The 17,089-nt window shown below is 37.7% G+C and overlaps 1 protein-coding gene across 5 annotated transcripts in view; it reads left to right on the forward strand.

The window, feature by feature from the left end:
- Positions 1–17,089, forward strand: part of nfia (nuclear factor I/A) — a 123,900-nt gene that overhangs the window by 14,244 nt on the left and 92,567 nt on the right. Inside the window, exon 1 of one of the 5 annotated variants that reach the window (XM_072915138.1) lies at positions 7,706–8,332. The exons of 3 other annotated variants lie outside the window; for them this stretch is intronic. In XM_072915138.1, the coding sequence (XP_072771239.1) occupies positions 8,306–8,332 (27 nt within the window). In that variant the 5' untranslated portion in view covers positions 7,706–8,305. Of the gene's footprint in view, positions 1–7,705; positions 8,333–10,309; positions 10,684–17,089 lie in introns of those variants that run through there. One more of the 5 variants, XM_072915139.1, reaches the window with a different exon arrangement.

A 17,089-nucleotide genomic window follows, 5' to 3' on the forward strand; every position in this document is an offset into this window, starting at 1 on the left:
ACACACACACACACACACACACACATTCTTGTATTTGCTACCTTCCTGCCTCCCTCTTTAGGACCAGCCTTTCTAGATATATAAAGAAGTGTATTTACAACATGAATAATATATACATACTATGCACATATAAAAAAGCTTGTTGTGAAAAATTAGTTGGAATTTCAAAAGAAAAAGGTCACAATTTCATAAGAAAAACCTAGAATTTTGTCAGTATTATAATAAAAGTTGTAATTTTACTCAACACAAGTCAGGATTTTACAAGAAAAAGTGAACATTTGTGCAATATTATGATACAATTTTACTCAATAACAGTCTCAATTTTACTAGAAAAGCTTAAAATGTTGGCAATTTTATGAAAAGAGTCGTAATTTTACTCGACAAAAGTCACCATTTTATAATAAAACTTTAAAATGTTGGCAATATTATAATAATAATTGAAATTTTACTTGGAAAAATGATGGCAAAAGTCATCATTTTACTCAAAAAATGTTTTACAAGAACAACAAAACAATTGGCAATATTGTGATAAAAGTCAGAATTTTATATGACAAATGTCACCATTTTGCAGTAAAAAGTAATAATGTTACCTAAAAAAAAGTCATAGATTTACGAGAAAATATTGCAATATTACAGAAACAGAAAGAATATGAGAAATTGTTCCCAATTTTATAAGAAGTGTGAAGTTGTGAGAAAAAGACTGCTTTTAGTTATTTTTAATTAAAAAAATATATTTTGTTTGTAATTGGTTTTTAATATTAATTATTTACTTCAAGTAATTACAGTTTAACAGTTTACACATTTTAAATGTGCTTTATAAATAAAGTTGATTTGATTAAAGTTGAGTATGCCTCAATATACATATTTATTTTATTAATTTTGGCCAAAGCGGGAGCATTTCAAATGTTTACGCACACTTGTTATTTCATATGTTGACCAGAGGGGGGAGCACTTTTAAAAGCAACAATGATAAAAATCCCTCCTTTTTGGGACCACCCTCATGTTGATAGATGTCACCACAAATGAGACATTGTCTATTAGATGCAATGTTATTGATTTATGTCATCACTTGTTCACACCTCCTCATATGGAAGATACTTTTCCTTCCTTTCCGTGACACTGTTTGTTATTGTTACTTTATTACTCCAATACTCTTGTATTGTTCTGTATATTGTACAGTATTTTGTATATTGTACATGATTGCTTATGGTGTTTATTTAAATTCTTACTTTTTATCTTTATTACTACTTGTGTGATTTATTTTTATTCCATATTTGTTTCCACTACCGCACCTTAAATTGGAGTCCTTAATCTCGTTATATGCAAATATAATGACAATAAAGTCCATTCTATTCTATTCTTCTTCATGTCTCAAGAAGGGTAGAAATAGAAGAACACACTCACACATACACACCCCCCACACACACACACATACACACCCCCCCACACACACACTCACCACCGAAGGAAGCCACGACCCTTTCATTTCCGGCTTGCAACAGTTTATTTTCACTTGTTTGTGGTTAAAAAAAGAGCTTTGTAGGCTGGCTTGGTTCATGTTGCTACTAATGCAATGTAATGTGATGGGATGTAATAGCAGCAAGCATCCGCTAGAGGGAGACATTACACTGAGAATACAAGCAGCCTCCGTCAAGTCGCTTGTATTAATGGCAACTATCAGTAAATATAAATAATATATATTTAAATATAACTTATTATTATTATTATTATAGTTTTTACAACCCTCTCCCTGCCAGTGTCGAGTGAAGACATGAAAGAGGATGGGGGGCCCAAAGAGCCACGCATGTTGCAGGGAGATAGCGGCCACCTTGGCGCCGTCTCCTCACGTTAGTCACGCCATGGGAGACGAGCCCCCCCCCCCCCCCCCCCCCCCCCCCCCGTTTTGACAGTCCCATACATGGTACATACATTCCAACAACACACGCCAAAGCTTTATTTTGAAATCTCCCGCTTCAGCTTCCTGTTACCAAAGGTCACTGGTCACAGAAAGGTCAACCACCTCAAAATCACATCAATTGTTTTTTTGTTGTTGTTGTTGTTGTTGTCTTTGTATCACAATACTTTGGTGTAGCGCTTCTTAACCTTTTTCACCTCGGGGGCCTGACTTTTCCACTACAGAGGGGCCCGGGGCCCACTCAAATACTAACACTGAATTAGTCATCTTATTTTTGGTTGTATTCATATTGAATGATTATATCTAACCTTTACAAGCTTGTCAAATGACATGAAAGCATGTGTTCATCACACATCATTTATTTAACACATAAAGCAGGCTGATTGGAAAAACAAATACTTACCAAATATACTGCATAGAAAGGAACTCATAAATAACTGACAACAGATCATGTCAATTATGTTGTGTTAAAAGAATGAACAAAATGAATGTTTCTTAACCTAAGCAGTGAATAAAATCACTCATTCACCACTTTTGGTCGGAAAGAAACTTCTCTAAGACTTAAGCTCCAGTCTTCTTCTGTTTCTTTCATATTGTCGTGACTGCCACAGGTGGTGAAAAAGTGAATTACAAGTGAGCACCACTGCAGCCTACAGGATATAAACACAACACAGCTGAGGAACACCAGCTCCCTGCTTTCTTCTGTTGGCCGCCCAACACTTACTCAGGAAACACTGCTTTACTGTGCACGTGTGTGTGTGTCTGTGTGTGTGTGTGTGTGTGTGTGTGTGTGTGTGTGTGTGTGTGTGTGTGTGTGTGTGTGTGTGTGTGTGTGTGTGTGTGTGTGTGTGTGTGCGTGTCTCCAGCTGTGTGTGCACGTTGTTTTTACGTGAACATCTGGCAGGTGTCCTCTATTGCTTTCAGTTGTGTTTGGGGAGTGACTACACGTCTGTTACTATTTGTGTGTGTGTGTGTGTGTGTGTGTGTGTGTGTGTGTGTGTGTGTGTGTGTGTGTGTGTGTGTGTGTGTGTGTCATGTCATGTCATCATCAGCCTTGTTAATGTGCATCAGGTCACATGACTGGAGCCAGCTGGCAATTTATGAAGTGTTTGTAAACAATGGTTCTTATAAAGTAGAAATAAAAATAAATAATCCGTTCCGGGGTCAAGCTGTGGCCGCCGTCAAATGTTTATTTAGTGTAAAATAAAGTGTTACTGGTAAAAGTGTGCGTGAATAAGGATTTCATTGTCACACGTTTCCTATTGTTGGTTAGAGGCTGACCTGAAGTCGCTCCCAGCACTTCTTCACAAAAGTCACACACACTTTGTATGAGGGGGTTCCACTCAAGTTAGTTTTTGTGGGGGTTCCACTTCCAAGGTTCCACTCAAGTTAGTTTTTATGGGGGTTCCACTACCAAGGTTCCACTCAAGTTAGTTTTCGTGGGGGTTCCACTTCCAAGGTTCCACTCAAGTTAGTTTTTGAGGGGGTTCCACTTCCAAGGTTCCACTCAAGTTACTTTTTGAGGGGGTTCCACTGCCAAGGTTCCACTCGAGTTAGTTTTTGAGGGGGTTCCACTCAAGTTAGTTTATGAGGGGGTTCCACTTCCAAGGTTCCACTCAAGTTAGTTTATGAGGGGGTTCCACTTCCAAGGTTCCACTCAAGTTAGTTTCTGAGGGGGTTCCACTTCCAAGGTTCCTCTCGAGTTAGTTTTTGAGGGGGTTCCACTTCCAAGCTTCCACTCAAGTTAGTTTTTGTGGGGGTTCCACTACCAAGGTTCCAATCAAGTTAGTTTTTGAGGGGGTTCCACTTCTAAGGTTCCACTCAAGTTAGTTTATGAAGGGGTTCCACTTCCAAGGTTCCACTCAAGTTAGTTTTGGAGGGGGTTCCACTTCCAAGGTTCCACTCAAGTTAGTTTTTGAGGGGGTTTCCACTTCCAAGGTTCCACTCAAGTTAGTTTTGGAGGGGGTTCTACTTCCAAGGTTCCGCTCAAGTTAGTTTTTGTGGGGGTTCCACTTCCAAAGTTCCACTCAAGTTAGTTTTTGTGGGGGTTCCACTTCCAAAGTTCCACTCAAGTTAGTTTTTGAGGGGGTTCCCCTTCCAAAGTTCCACTCAAGTTAATTTTTTAAGGGGGTTCCACTTCCAAGGTTCCACTCAAGTTAGTTTTTGTGGGGGTTCCACTTCCAAGGTTCCACTCAAGTTAGTTTTTGAGGGGGTTCCACTTCCAAGGTTCCACTCGAGTTAGTTTTTGAGGGGGTTCCACTTCCAAGGTTCCACTCAAGTTAGTTTTTGAGGGGGTTCCACTTCCAAGGTTCCACTCGAGTTAGTTTTTGAGGGGGTTCCACTTCCAAGGTTCCACTCAAGTTAGTTTTTGAGGGGGTTCCACTTCCAAGGTTCCACTCAAGTTAGTTTCTGAGGGGGTTCCACTTCCAAGGTTCCTCTCGAGTTAGTTTTTGAGGGGGTTCCACTTCCAAGGTTCCTCTCAAGTTAGTTTTGGAGGGGGTTCCACTCAAGTTAGTTATTGTGGGGGTTCCACTTCCAAGGTTCCACTCAAGTTAGTTTTTGAGGGGGTTCCACTTCCAAGGTTCCACTCGAGTTAGTTTTTGAGGGGGTTCCACTTCCAAGGTTCCACTCAAGTTAGTTTTTGAGGGGGTTCCACTTCCAAGGTTCCACTCGAGTTAGTTTTTGAGGGGGTTCCACTTCCAAGGTTCCACTCAAGTTAGTTTTTGAGGGGGTTCCACTTCCAAGGTTCCACTCAAGTTAGTTTCTGAGGGGGTTCCACTTCCAAGGTTCCTCTCGAGTTAGTTTTTGAGGGGGTTCCACTTCCAAGGTTCCTCTCGAGTTAGTTTTTGAGGGGGTTCCACTTCCAAGGTTCCTCTCAAGTTAGTTTTGGAGGGGGTTCCACTTCCAAGGTTCCACTCAAGTTAGTTTTTGAGGGGGTTCCACTTTCAAGGTTCCACTCAAGTTAGGAACGTGATTCTTTTTTTTCAAAGGTTCAAAAGTCATCTTCCATGAAGTCCGTTTGAATATGTGCCATAAAGACGGAGACACTATGACACGCTGTCTTCCTATTGGCTGCTGCTCACCCCATGTTTTTGCACGAGGACATATGTGACACACACACACACACACACACACACACACACACACACACACACACACACACACACACACACACTTTCTCTCATCAATGAAATTCAGTTGGGGGGTGGGGGGGTTCCGGCCTCTCCCCATGTTCTGCCAGGCCATCTGTTCATCACTTCACCACACAACTGCTTCCTGTTTCATCCTCACAAACACACACACACACGCACGCGCACGTATGCACGCACGCACACACGCACACATACACGCACACATACACGCACACACGCACACACACACACACGCACACACGCACACATACACGCACACATACACACACACACACGCACGCATACACACATACGCACACGCACGCACACACACACATGCACACACACACTTACTCACACACACACACGCACACACACATACATGCATACACACACACACACACACACACACACACGCACACACGCACACGCACACACACGCACGCACGCACACTCACACATACACACACACACACACCCACACACACACACACACACACACACACACCCACGGCAGTGGGCTTTGCTTGACTGCTTGAAGTGGACTTGTGGTTGTGGTTCTGAGAGGTTCTGGTGCTGGATGTGGTCTCGCTGTTGACCTTTAGCCTCCATGCTAACTTGTGCTGAGCTGTCACTCATCCTCGTTCTTGTTAAGTTCTTCTTCTTCACTTTTGGACTTGTTTTTGTTTCCTGCTTCCTGACCTTATTTTCTTCCTCCTCCTCCTCGCCCTTGTTTCTTCTCTCTCTCTGGGCGAGCGAGCTTGGCGAGGCTTCAGGCCCGCTGGTTCTGTTGGCGTGGGTCCAGCCTGGCAGCGCCTCAGTGGGAGCAGGTGGAGCCCATCCCCCGTCTCTCTCACACACACACACACACACACACACACACACACACACACACACACACACACACACACACACACACACACACACACACACACAAACACACTTTGTGTATCTTTTTGCCCAAACGGCTGCCAACATCAGCCCGTCTCCATGGCGACGTCCATGCTCACTTTTTTACATTGCAGCTCACGTGTGATTGGTCCATGCTGGAGGGTGGGAGTCGCACCGTCAACTCTTCTCCTCCTTTCTTTGTCTGTCTACTGTGACACGTACGCACGCTCTTAATTTGAAAAGCTCGCCAACTTGCGACTTGGTTACCCATCACGGTCGCCGATGGCATCGAACTGACAGGTCGCCATCTTGTGTTGCCGGGCAGGGTTTCCAACAGGAAGTCATCGTAACGTGACTGACCACGAGAGCGGGAAACGGGAGTAAATAGTGTCACATGACACAAACAGGAAGTGAGCATCACCTGAGTGCAGGTGGACGCTGTAATCAGTTTAGGCCAAGTAAAATTCAGATTATTATTATAATGTTGCCAACATTTTAAAGTTTTCTTATAAAATGGTGACTTTTGTCGAGTAAAATGACGACTTTTCATAACATTGCTAACATTTTAAGCTTTTCTTGTAAAATTGTGACTGTTATTGAGTAAAATTACAACTTGTATCATAATATTGCACAAATGTTCACTTTTTCTAATCACATTTTGACTTGCGTTGAGTAAAATGACAACTTTTATTACAATATTTTCATTACAAGGTAGGGTGGGAGTCGCACCATCAACTCTTCTCCTCCTTTGTTTGTCTACTGCGACACGTACGCACGCTCTTAATTTGAAAAGCTTGCCAAAATCCTTGGTTACCCATCACGGTCGCCGATGGCGTCGAACCGACAGGTCGCCATCTTGGCTTTCCAACAGGAAGTCATCGTAACGTGACTGACCACGAGAGGTGTAAACAGGAGTAAATAGTGTCACATGACACAAACAGGAAGTGAGCATCACCTGAGTGCAGGTGGACGCTGTAATCAGTTTAGGCCAAGTAAAATTCAGATTATTATTATATCGTTGCCAACATTTTAAAGTTTTCTAATAAAATTGTGACTTTTGTCGAGTAAAATGACGACTTTTCATAAAATTGCCAACATTTTAAGCTTTTCTAGTAAAATTCCAACTTGTATCATAATATTGCACAAATGTTCACTTTTTCTTGTCAAATTTTGACTTGCGTTGAGTAAAATGACAACTTTTATTGTAATATTTTTATTACAGGGTAGGGTGGGAGTCGCACCGTCAACTCTTCTCCTCCTTTGTCTGTCTACTGCGACACGTACGCACGCTCTTAATTTGAAAAGCTTGCCAAAAACCTTGGTCACCCATCACGGTCGCCGATGGCGTCGAACCGACAGGTCGCCATCTTGGCTTTCCGACAGGAAGTCGGCGTGAGCTGACTGACCACGAGAGGTGTAAACGGGAGTAAATAGTGTCACATGACACAAACAGGAAGTGAGCATCACCTGAGTCCAGGTGGACGCTGTAATCAGTTTAGGCATGTGACGTCGGCATGTCCCATGATGCACCTGTAAGATCCGCCAGAGGTCACAGGTCACCGAGAGTCGTCCTCCTGTTGAGTGATGACGTCTAGAACCCAGACCTAGAGCACTTGAGTTGTTGTCCAAGTTGAGCAGCGAGGCCACAATCACTTAATGCACTCACACGCACGCCCGCGCGCACGCGCCTAGATCGATAGTCCGTGTGTGATCAGCTCTGCTGCAGGACCGCGCACTCGCACTGTCCTCTGGCGGGGAGCGGAGGTCCCGGTCCCGGTCCCGGTGTCGGTCCCGGTCAGTCAGTCAGTCAGTCAGTCAGTCAGCAGGCAGCCCAGCAGCCCAGCAGCCCAGCAGCATTATTGAGGAGGCGGTGCTCCTCCTATAAATCCTCCGCGCAGTCAGCGGGCGCTCAGAGGCGAGACGGCCGAGCGGAAGCGCAGCGATCCCGGCTGCCTTTTTTTTTTTCCTCCCCCCGCTCCTGGCTGCTTCCCCGGGGCTCCGCAGCGCCGCACGCCGACTACAGCGCACCGCCGGGCGGATAGGCGAGTTGTGACATGCCGGTTCGGGACGTCGCGGAGCTTCGCCCGGTGGCGCTACAGCGGACTCTCCGTCCTCCTCCGCGGCACTTTGCACTTCTCTAACGGGACTTTTTCTTCTTTATGTCCCGGAGCTGACATGTTCCACGGCGGACGGCCGCGGGCCTCTAACAGGTCCGCCGCAGGGCGCGTGTAAGGTCAAAGTTCAGCCCAACTTGGACATGTGAGAAGTTCGGGGGGCAACAGGAGGGCTCCACGCCCCCCCCCCCCCCCCCCCCCCCACTCTGTCTTTCTCACGCACGCAGCACGAGCACGCGCACCGTGGACCAGACATGTACTCTCCTCTATGTCTCACGCAGGTACGTGCACGCGCTTCCTCTTCACTTCGCCGAAGTTCACGTGCACACACGCGCACCTGAAGGGCTAAACGGACGCGCGCGTCAACTTTGCGTCCAACTTTTGCCCTGGTGCGCGTGCGTGTCAACGTGGGTGTGCGCGCGCAGGGTCAACGGTCAGCCTGTAGCCTTCTCTTATTTGCAGTCATTAAAAATGATGCAATTGTAGAATTAAAAATGACGCAATTGTAGAATTAAAAATGATGCAATTGTAGAATTAAAAATGATGCAATTGTAGAATTAAAAATGATGCAATTGTAGAATTAAAATCGGTGCAATTGTAGAATGAAAAATGTAAATATGTGCGTGACTTTACTTGTATTTCATGTGGGCATTTTAGCCCAAATAAAAGTGTAAAAATGGATCGGATGATTTGGACTGGAATGAGACACGTCTTCCACGAATAAGGATGTTTCATTGTGAATAATCTGCATGAAGACGCTCGTAATGCGATTAATTACGTGATCATTAATGCGGCGAGTGACGTGACGTGGCGTGGGGATCAGGCCGTGGAAATAAAAAAAAAAAAAGCGAAACAAAACAAAGACAAAAAAGATATACAAGTTTTCTTTTGAAATTAAAACAAATATTACTCGGTGTTCCACTTTTCTATGAATGTGTACATTATTTATATTCTTATCAATTCCTCTATTTAGCAACATGAATTTACTTTTTTGTGTAGATTGTAAAGGAAAAATGACTTTTAGTGGAAGAATATTAAAATAAATATTTATCTTTATAATTAAAATGTAATACAAATTATGAACATTGTTATTCCTCTTTTTTGACATTTTTATTGCCATTAAAAGACTGATGCTGTCCAAATGTGTGTGTGTGTGTGTGTGTGTGTGTGTGTGTGTGTGTGTGTGTGTGCGTGCGTGCGTGGTGGTGGTGGTGGTGGTGGTGGTGGGGGGGGGGGGGGGGGGGTTCTTGGTGGTCCTTAAGTCCACTTCTCATGCACGCCTCTGTCTCGCTATGTGTGTGTGTGTGGTGTGTGTGTGTGTGTGTGTGTGTGTGTTTCATGGGGGCGGGGGTGCTGCTACAAGAAAAAGACACCCCCCCCACCACCATTTAATATTAATATTACAGTTGTTTTGTCTTCTAGAAGATTGCAAGCGCTTTGTTTTCCATCATTTTAGAACCTTCTAGAATCAGGTGTCAAACTCGGGTTTTTTTGAGGACCACGTCCTGATCATGGCTGCCCTCAGGGGGCCGCATGTACTAGTGAGTGTACACGTATAATAGTGAGTGTACGCTTATAATAGTGAGTGCACGCGTATAATAGTGAGTGTACGTGTATAATAGTGAGTGTACACTTATAATAGTGAGTGTACGTGTATAATAGTGAGTGTACACTTATAATAGTGAGTGCACGTGTATAATAGTGAGTGTACGTGTGTAATAGTGAGTGTACGCTTCTAAAAGTGAGTGCACGTGTATAATAGTGAGTGTACGTGTATAATAGTGAGTGTACGTGTATAATAGTGAGGGCTCGCGTATAATAGTAAGTGTACGTGTATAATGTGAGTATACACATATAATAGTGAGTGTACACATATAATAGTGAGTGTATGTGTATAATAGTGAGTGTATGTGTATAGTAGTGAGTGCACGCGTATAATAGTGAGTGTACGTGTATAATAGTGAGTGTACGTGTATAATAGTGAGTGTACGTGTATAATACTGCGTGTATGTGTATAAGAGTGAGTGCACGTGTATAATACTGAGTGTACACATATAATAGTGAGTGTACATGTATAATAGTGAGTGGACGTGTATAATAGTGTATACATATAATAGTGAGTGTACGTGTATAATAGTGAGTGTACGTGTATAGTAGTGAGTGCACGCGTATAATAGTGAGTGTACGCGTATAATAGTGAGTGTACGCATATAATAGTGAGTGTACGCGTATAATAGTGAGTGTACGTGTATATTAGTGAGTGTACACATACAATAGTGAGTGTACGCGTATAATAGTGAGTGTATGCATATAATAATGAGTGTACGCATATAATAGTGAGTGTGCGCGTATAATAGTGAGTGTATGTGTATATTAGTGAGTGTACACATACAATAGTGAGTGTACGCGTATAATAGTGAGTGTATGTAGCCGAGCTAAATTTTATTTTATTTTATTTTATTTTTGGTCATTTATTCACATCACTTTCTGTTGTGAACTTCCTCAAAAGTGTATCTTACTGTAAATAGGTTCCACTCTATTATTTTCCTTACATAGCTTTTTGTTCCCCTGGGGAGTGATTTGGTGTCACACGTGTGTGAGCAGCTTCAGTGAGCGCTGACGCTCCGAGCTGGTAAGTCATGTTTATGTCTCTCTCCCTTTATGTCTTTATAAACCTTTTGTTTGTCGCTCTAAGAGTATTTGATAAGAATGAGCAGCTTCACTCGGAGCTGGTAAGTCACGTTTATGTCTCTCTCCCTTTATTTCTTTATTCACTTTTTGCTTGTCGCTCTTAAAGTATTTGATAAGAATGCACACTGTCTTGTGACGTGCTGTTAAGCACGTGGGTTGAATTCCCGAACTTTCTGTTTCTTAAATTGTTGTAAAAACCGTACTTTTATATGCTAAATGATGTGTGGGTTAGCTTAATGCTAGCGGCACTTATTACGGGGTTTCTTGGTCTCGTGAGTTTGCGCACGGGTGAAAAACTCCGCTGCGTGTCTGATTGGACATCTTGTGTCATGTGACATTAATATATATATATACACATCTTGTGTCATGTGACATTAATATGTATATATATACATCTTGTGTCATGTGACATTAATATGTATATATATATACATCTTGTGTCATGTGACATTAATATGTATATATATATATATATATACACATCTTGTGTCATGTGACATTAATATTTATATATATACATCTTGTGTCATGTGACATTAATATGTATATATATACATCTTGTGTCATGTGACATTAATATGTATATATATATACATCTTGTGTCATGTGACATTAATATGTATATATATATACATCTTGTGTCATGTGACATTAATATGTATATATATATATATATATATATATATATACATCTTGTGTCATGTGACATTAATATGTATATATATATATACACATCTTGTGTCATGTGACATTAATATGTATATATATACATCTTGTGTCATGTGACATTAATATGTGTATATATATATATACACATCTTGTGTCATGTGACATTAATATTTATATATATACATCTTGTGTCATGTGACATTAATATGTATATATATACATCTTGTGTCATGTGACATTAATATGTATATATATACATCTTGTGTCATGTGACATTAATATGTATATATATATACATCTTGTGTCATGTGACATTAATATGTATATATATATACATCTTGTGTCATGTGACATTAATATGTATGTATATATATATATATATATACATCTTGTGTCATGTGACATTAATATGTATATATATACACATCTTGTGTCATGTGACATTAATATGTATATATATACATCTTGTGTCATGTGACATTAATATGTATATATATATACATCTTGTGTCATGTGACATTAATATGTATATATATATACATCTTGTGTCATGTGACATTATTATGTATATATATATACATCTTGTGTCATGTGACATTAATATGTATATATATACACATCTTGTGTCATGTGACATTAATATGTATATATATACATCTTGTGTCATGTGACATTAATATGTATATATATATACATCTTGTGTCATGTGACATTAATATGTATATATATATACATCTTGTGTCATGTGACATTATTATGTATATATATATATACATCTTGTGTCATGTGACATTAATATGTATATATATACATCTTGTGTCATGTGACATTAATATGTATATATATACATCTTGTGTCATGTGACATTAATATGTATATATATACATCTTGTGTCATGTGACATTAATATGTATATATATACATCTTGTATCATGTGACATTAATATGTATATATATACATCTTGTGTCATGTGACATTAATATGTATATATATACATCTTGTGTCATGTGACATTAATATGTATATATATACATCTTGTGTCATGTGACATTAATATGTATATATATACATCTTGTGTCATGTGACATTAATATATATATATATATACATCTTGTGTCATGTGACATTAATATGTATATATATACATCTTGTGTCATGTGACATTAATATGTATATATATACAGCTTGTGTCATATGACATTAATATGTATATATATACATCTTGTGTCATGTGACATTAATATTTATATATATACATCTTGTGTCATGTGACATTAATATGTATATATATACATCTTGTGTCATGTGACATTAATATGTATATATATACATCTTGTGTCATGTGACATTAATATGTATATATATATACATCTTGTGTCATGTGACATTAATATGTATATATATATACATCTTGTGTCATGTGACATTAATATGTATGTATATATATATATATATATACATCTTGTGTCATGTGACATTAATATGTATATATATACACATCTTGTGTCATGTGACATTAATATGTATATATATACATCTTGTGTCATGTGACATTAATATGTATATATATATACATCTTGTGTCATGTGACATTAATATGTATATATATATACATCTTGTGTCATGTGACATTATTATGTATATATATATACATCTTGTGTCATGTGACATTAATATGTATATATATACACATCTTGTGTCATGTGACATTAATATGTATATATATACATCTTGTGTCATGTGACATTAATATGTATATATATATACATCTTGTGTCATGTGACATTAATATGTATATATATATACATCTTGTGTCATGTGACATTATTATGTATATATATATATACATCTTGTGTCATGTGACATTAATATGTATATATATATACATCTTGTGTCATGTGACATTAATATGTATATATATATACATCTTGTGTCATGTGACATTATTATGTATATATATATACATCTTGTGTCATGTGACATTAATATGTATATATATACACATCTTGTGTCATGTGACATTAATATGTATATATATACATCTTGTGTCATGTGACATTAATATGTATATATATATACATCTTGTGTCATGTGACATTAATATGTATATATATATACATCTTGTGTCATGTGACATTATTATGTATATATATATATACATCTTGTGTCATGTGACATTAATATGTATATATATACATCTTGTGTCATGTGACATTAATATGTATATATATACATCTTGTGTCATGTGACATTAATATGTATATATATACATCTTGTGTCATGTGACATTAATATGTATATATATACATCTTGTATCATGTGACATTAATATGTATATATATACATCTTGTGTCATGTGACATTAATATGTATATATATACATCTTGTGTCATGTGACATTAATATGTATATATATACATCTTGTGTCATGTGACATTAATATGTATATATATACATCTTGTGTCATGTGACATTAATATATATATATATATACATCTTGTGTCATGTGACATTAATATGTATATATATACATCTTGTGTCATGTGACATTAATATGTATATATATACAGCTTGTGTCATATGACATTAATATGTATATATATACATCTTGTGTCATGTGACATTAATATGTATACATATACATCTTGTGTCATGTGACATTAATATGTATATATATACATCTTGTGTCATGTGACATTAATATGTATATATATACATCTTGTGTCATGTGACATTAATATGTATATATATACATCTTGTGTCATGTGACATTAATATGTATATATATACATCTTGTGTCATGTGACATTAATATGTATATATATATATATACATCTTGTGTCATGTGACATTAATATGTATATATATACATCTTGTGTCATGTGACATTAATATGTATATATATACACATCTTGTGTCATGTGACATTAATATGTATATATATACACATCTTGTGTCATGTGACATTAATATGTATATATAAATATTGTGTCATGTGACATTAATATGTACAGTATATATATACATCTTGTGTCATGTGACATTAATATATATATATATACATCTTGTGTCATGTGACATTAATATGTATATATATACATCTTGTGTCATGTGACATTAATATATATATATATACATCTTGTGTCATGTGACATTAATATGTATATATATACATCTTGTGTCATGTGACATTAATATATATATATATACATCTTGTGTCATGTGACATTAATATATATATATATATACATCTTGTGTCATGTGACATTAATATGTATATATATACATCTTGTGTCATGTGACATTAATATTTATATATATACATATTGTGTCATGTGACATTAATATGTATATATATTAGGGATGTCCCGATCCAGGTTTTTGCACTTCCGATCCGATACCGATATTGTTTTTGCACTTCCGATCCGATACCGATACTGACAGATACTGGCCTATCCGAGCATGTATTAAAGTTTAAAGTTATTTAGCCTACTTAGTTGTCAGAATCATGTTGAAAAGGGTTTTAGTACTCTTGATAACAACTAGCTAGCTGAATTAGGGGAGTTTGAATAATACACAATGGTTGGTAACAAGAAACTGACCTGTTTATTCAAGGATAAACACAAAATAGACAAAATTATACATGACAAACAGAAATGGCATCATTGAACTAGGGCTGGGCGATATGGCCTTTTTTTAATATTGTGATATTTTAAGGCCATATTGCGATACACGATATATATCTCGATATTTTGCCTTAGCCTTGAATGAACACTTGATGCATATAATCACAGCAGTATGATTTTATGTGTCTACATTAAAACATTCTTCTTCATACTGCATTAATATATGCTACTTTTGAACTTTCATGCAGAGAAGGAAATCACAACTAAAAAAATCACTATTTTTTTCATACGGTGTTGATGTGGAAATGTTTGCCTCGGCATTTTGATGGTGTGGACGTGTGGCACCGAATGGAGATAAGCGTCTCGACAGACTTTACAATATTTGAACAATGATGACGAAAACTGTTTTCTCTGTCGTGTCCGTGTGTCGAAAATTGTTATGCGCTTATTTTTTTATTTGATTTTGTGCGTGGCATAGATTTGCAGTGCGCAATTGCACAGGTGCGCACCCTAGAGGGAAGTTTGCTAGCCCGGCTGCGCTAGCATCACAGCTAACGTTAGCCATGCTGCTACCTCTCTGCTGGGAGAGGACGTTTATGTATGTGACGTATGACGTGACGTATGACGTGACAGTATGTGACGTATGACGTGACAGCATGTGACGTATGACGTGACAGTATGTGACGTGTGTAAGAAGGTGCGCTTGCTGTCTGTGAGAGGGAGACACAGGAAAGAGTGAGAAGAGCCTGTCGTGTAATGCCAGCAGCTAAAAGCAACTGCGTGAGAATCCACAGACCTGTGGATGTGTTGAAGGTGTGCTGGAAAATGCGGAACGGAACTTAGGGAGCAGCAGAAAAGTGGAATATATTATTTAAATCGGTGCGCTGGAAAACAAGGACCGGAGTTTTTTTTAAACTGGATCTGGATCGGCATTTTCCCATGCCTTGCCGATACGCATTTTTTTGCAAATATCGGCGCCCGATCCGATCCAAATATCGGATCGGGACATCCCTAATATATATATACATCTTGTGTCATGTGGCATTAATATGTATATATATATACATCTTGTGTCATGTGACATTAATATGTATATATATATATACATCTTGTGTCATGTGACATTAATATGTATATATATACATCTTGTGTCATGTGACATTAATATGTATATATATACATCTTGTGTCATGTGACATTAATATATATATATATACATCTTGTGTCATGTGACGTTAATATGTATATATATACATCTTGTGTCATGTGGCATTAATATGTATGTATATACATCTTGTGTCATGTGGCATTAATATGTATATATATACATCTTGTGTCATGTGACATTAATATGTATATATATTCATCTTGTGTCATGTGACATTAATATGTATATATATACATCTTGTGTCATGTGACATTAATATGTATATATATACATCTTGTGTCATGTGACGTTAATATGTATATATATACATCTTGTGTCATGTGACATTAATATGTATATATATACATCTTGTGTCATGTGACATTAATATGTATATATATACATCTTGTGTCATGTGACATTAATATGTATATATATACATCTTGTGTCATGTGACGTTAATATGTATATATATACATCTTGTGTCATGTGGCATTAATATGTATATATATACATCTTGTGTCATGTGACATTAATATGTATATATATTCATCTTGTGTCATGTGACATTAATATGTATATATATACATCTTGTGTCATGTGACATTAATATGTATATATATACATCTTGTGTCATGTGGCATTAATATGTATATAAATATATATATGTATATAAATATATATATATATACATATATATATATATATATATATATATATATATATATATATATATATATATATATATATATATATACATGGCATTAATATGAGTGTGCATTATTTGTTTCTTTATTCTGTAGTGGAGAGATATCCTGTGTACTGTGGACTGTGTGTGACGCCCTGTTCTTTTTGTTTCTATCAAAAAAAGGTATGTCTGTTATGAGTTTTTTGGCATAGTTTA

This window comes from Nerophis lumbriciformis, linkage group LG18 (genome assembly GCF_033978685.3).
Source record: "Nerophis lumbriciformis linkage group LG18, RoL_Nlum_v2.1, whole genome shotgun sequence".
Taxonomy (NCBI): domain Eukaryota; kingdom Metazoa; phylum Chordata; class Actinopteri; order Syngnathiformes; family Syngnathidae; genus Nerophis; species Nerophis lumbriciformis.